This window comes from Dromaius novaehollandiae, chromosome 5, assembly GCF_036370855.1.
Source record: "Dromaius novaehollandiae isolate bDroNov1 chromosome 5, bDroNov1.hap1, whole genome shotgun sequence".
Lineage (NCBI taxonomy): Eukaryota > Metazoa > Chordata > Aves > Casuariiformes > Dromaiidae > Dromaius > Dromaius novaehollandiae.
In genome coordinates this window covers 50,724,713-50,728,305 of record NC_088102.1, presented here as the reverse complement: position 1 = coordinate 50,728,305, position 3,593 = coordinate 50,724,713, and the positions used below count along the sequence as shown (strand labels likewise).

The window sequence follows — 3,593 nt, the reverse complement described above, 5'->3', positions numbered from 1 at the left end:
GGAGGGGGGGGCCTCTCATCTGACGTTCCGTGCACATGCTGCAGACCTCGCAGGGCACAGCTCCAGAGAGAAGCTGCGCTGGTCGCTGTAGCTCCCTCAAGGCAGGAAATCCCGTTTCCCTCCACGGGGCGGACCCCGGCCCCGTGGCGGCCGCCGTCCAGGAGCCCGCGAGAGCGCGGAGCGAGCGGCCCGGGGGGCAGTGCGGTGGCACCGTGGCTCCGCGGGCGCCGCCTCCCGCACGCCGCGCTCCCCGCGGCGCCTCGCGGCTGGCGGCGGCCGCCCCTGCCTGACCAGCGACGGGGCGGGATCGCACGTGCTTCCCGGAGAGCGCCCCTGGGGCCGGGGGCACCGGGGGCACCGGCGCCCCGAGCGCAGCGGGCTCCGCGGGCCGTCCCGCCCCGGAGGTGGGCCCTCTGCGGAGCGCGCATCGCCGCTTTAAGCGGAGAGCCACGCGGGGAGGCGGGGCGGGCCGGGCGCGCCCCCCCGGCTCCCCCACGTGGTCTGGGCGCCCGTGCCTCCCGGCCGCCGGCGGGGCTGGGCGCACACAGCGCGGGTGCCGGGGGGCTCGTCGCGCCGCGCCGCGGCTTGCCTGCTCCCGCTGCCCGGGCGGCCGCCCCCGCCCGCCGCGCGGCCATGCGCGAGTGCCGCGCCGAGCAGCCGAACGGGGCTGCACCGCCGCCGCGTCCCGCAGCAGCGGCGTGAAGCGGCGGCAGGATGAAGCGGGCGAGCCGGGCCGCGCCGGGCTCCCTGGCCGCGCTCGGGCTCTTGCTGCTGGGCGCCCTGCTGGGGCTCTGGACGGCGCTTCTGCAGCGGGAGGCGGCGGCGCAGCGGGCGCCGGGGCCGCGGCTGCCCCCGGAGCCGCCCGGCCGGCGGCCGCCGCCGGGACCGTGGGGCTGGGGGCGCTCCCCGCCGGCGCGGGGCGAGTCCCGCGGCGGACAGAAAACTTTCCGGGCGCTGCTGGCGGTGCCGGGCCGTGAGGAGCGGGCGGCCGAAGGGCGGTCCGCCCCCGGCGGCTCGCCGCTGCCGGGAGCCGCCTCCCCGGTGCAGCGGGGCATCTTCTGGAGCCGGGAGCTGGAGGAGCAGGTGCCGCCGGGCTTCGCGGCGGAGGAGGCGGCGGCGTGGCTGTCGGCCGCCCGCGCCGCCCGCGTGGCCTCGCTGGAGCGGGGCGCCTGCGGGCGCAGCTCCAACCGGCTGGCGCGGCTGTCGGACGGGAGCCGCGCCTGCGTCCGCTACGGCATCAACCCGGAGCAGATCCAGGGCGAGGCGCTCTCCTACCACCTGGCCGGGGTGCTGGGCATGCAGGAGCGCCTGCCGCCCATGGCGCTGTCCCTCGTGGAGACCCGCGGGCGGCAGTGGGAGCCGGTGCGGGAGGAGCTGCGCGGCTCGCACTGGGCCGAGGGCGCCGTGGTCAGCCTCACCCGCTGGGTGGACAACCTCACCGACGTGGTGGCCCCCGCGCCCTGGGGCGCCGAGGCGGGCGCTGCAACGGGCCGGCGGCTGCAGCCGCTCTCGGCGGGGGAGCTGGGCGCGCTGCCGCCTTCGCAGCTGGTGGAGCTGGTGCAGTGGAGCGACCTCATCCTCTTCGACTACCTGACGGCCAACTTCGACCGCCTGGTGAGCAACCTCTTCAGCCTGCAGTGGGACCCGCGCGTCATGCGCCGCGCCACCAGCAACCTGCTCCGCGCCCCCGACGGCGGGCTCGTCTTCATGGACAACGAGGCGGGGCTGGTGCACGGCTACCGCCTCCTCGCCATGTGGGACCCCTACAACGAGCCGCTGCTCCGCTCCGTCTGCGTCTTCCGCGAGGGCACGGCGCAGCGCGTCGCCGAGCTCCACCGCCGCCGCAGCGCCGCCGCCGAGCTGCGCCGGCGCTACCGGGCGCGGGAGCCGCTCTGGGCGCGCCTCGGCTTCCTCTCCGAGCGGCAGGCGGAGCTGCTGCAGGCCCGCGTCGACTTCGTGCACCGCCACATCGCGCACTGCCGCGCCCAGGCCGCCGCGCTCTGAGGGGCCCCGGCGGGCGCCCGGCTCGGCAGCGGCGCCGGCCGTTACGGAGCGGCCGTTGGGGGGGCGCGCGGCCGTTACGGAGCGGCCGTTGGGGGGAAGGGGGGCGGAGGGGGGCGCGCGGCCGTTGCGGGTCGAGCCCGCGCGCGAAGGGCCGTCGCCGCGTGAGACGGCTGCCTGCCTTCATTCGCGTTTTTTCCTCTTTTCTTTCTTTTTTATTTCCTTTTCGTGTCGGGCGGCGTAGCTGGGTCCCCGGGACCAAGCTGTGGGTAGCTCGAGTCTCCTGCGCGCTTGCTTGCTCGCTCGCTCCCTGGCCGTGACCTGCAGGGGAGCTGAATGTAGTTTGCAGAGTGCCTCTTCTAGGTAGCGGCCAAAAGGTTTGGACCCGCGTACACGGCCTTTGGTGCCTCAGTGTCGTTTCAATACTTTGGCCTTGGGGTCTGAGCCTGCTGGGTGGGGAGTGCTCCCGCTCCGGTTGGCCCCCGAGAGCGCACTTTTTCCTCGCTGCATCTGTCAAGTGTGGATAGTAACTGCCTACCTTCCTCCCAGGGCTTTTCTGAGGAGCCATTAATTACTGTTTGTCAAGATCTCTGAAGATGCAAAGTGCCGTCAGTATTATAGCCGTCTTAGTTCCACACTGGGTCTCTGTTTCCAGAGGTTTTCGAAAAAGAAGAAATTCTGCATCTAAAGTATTTTCCTAAACTCTTGGTGCACTTGCCCACATAAAGAGACCCTGTAGGAAAGCTATTGTCTTTATCTGGATTGGGGTCGACTACCTTTTCCTTCCAAAGGAGGCAGACAGATACATTTTTATATATTCTTCCTTTTGCAACAATGTATTTAAAAATGAATATTGATATTCATAGACCAAGAACTGATTGCACAATAGGGGAGCCCTTGACTAGCAAAACTGCCCTGTTTATGAAGCTTGTTTCCTATTGATTTTCTTTAACCAGAGTGAACTGTTCTGCTGGTTGTTAAGTTTGGTCAATGAAAAGTGTATAGAAAGCCCATATTCCCGTAGTTCTTAGTCTTTGTTGTGGGCACATCTGGTTAAACTGTTTTGATTCTTAAGTGTTTGTTTGTAGTCATCATCATTTGATTTGATCAGTAAAATAACTGACTAATGGGTGACAGAAGAAAATCTCCCAAGTTTTAGAGATACTGCTATGTACTAAGACTTTGACAGGATAGTTAAAGTGGAGAAAAAACTGTTTCATGCACTTTACTTTGACTTTTTAATTTTTTTATAAAAAAGACCTTTTTATTTTACAAATCTGCCTTTTATGTACATTATATATGTTCATAAGCTTTTCTGTAACATACTAAAGAAACTGATATTTCAGTAAAGTGTGTTAATGTTTTACCTCCTTTGTCCTGAATGTTTGCCTGAACTTTGAAAGGGAAATGCACACATCTTCAGTCTTCCCTGATGAGTGATAGAGACTATTTCTTTCCAGCTTACTCCGCTGAACTGGATGAGGTTTGGGCTTAGCTGCAGCCAGCCTCTTCAGGTGTTCAGATAGTGTACCAACCTGTTAATGCAAGTTACTTCAAGTGTTACTGTAAGAAAAACATCCCCAGAGGTGTCA

The 3,593-nt window shown here is 64.6% G+C and overlaps 1 protein-coding gene across 1 annotated transcript; it reads left to right on the top strand.

Moving 5' to 3' along the window:
• The first annotated feature begins 494 nt into the window (after positions 1 to 494).
• Positions 495 to 3,367, top strand: FJX1 (four-jointed box kinase 1). The gene has a single exon (XM_064512781.1). It carries the CDS (start codon positions 715 to 717, stop codon positions 2,002 to 2,004), a length of 1,290 nt encoding a protein of 429 aa, XP_064368851.1. The 5' UTR covers positions 495 to 714; the 3' UTR covers positions 2,005 to 3,367.
• Positions 3,368 to 3,593: the final 226 nt, after the last annotated feature.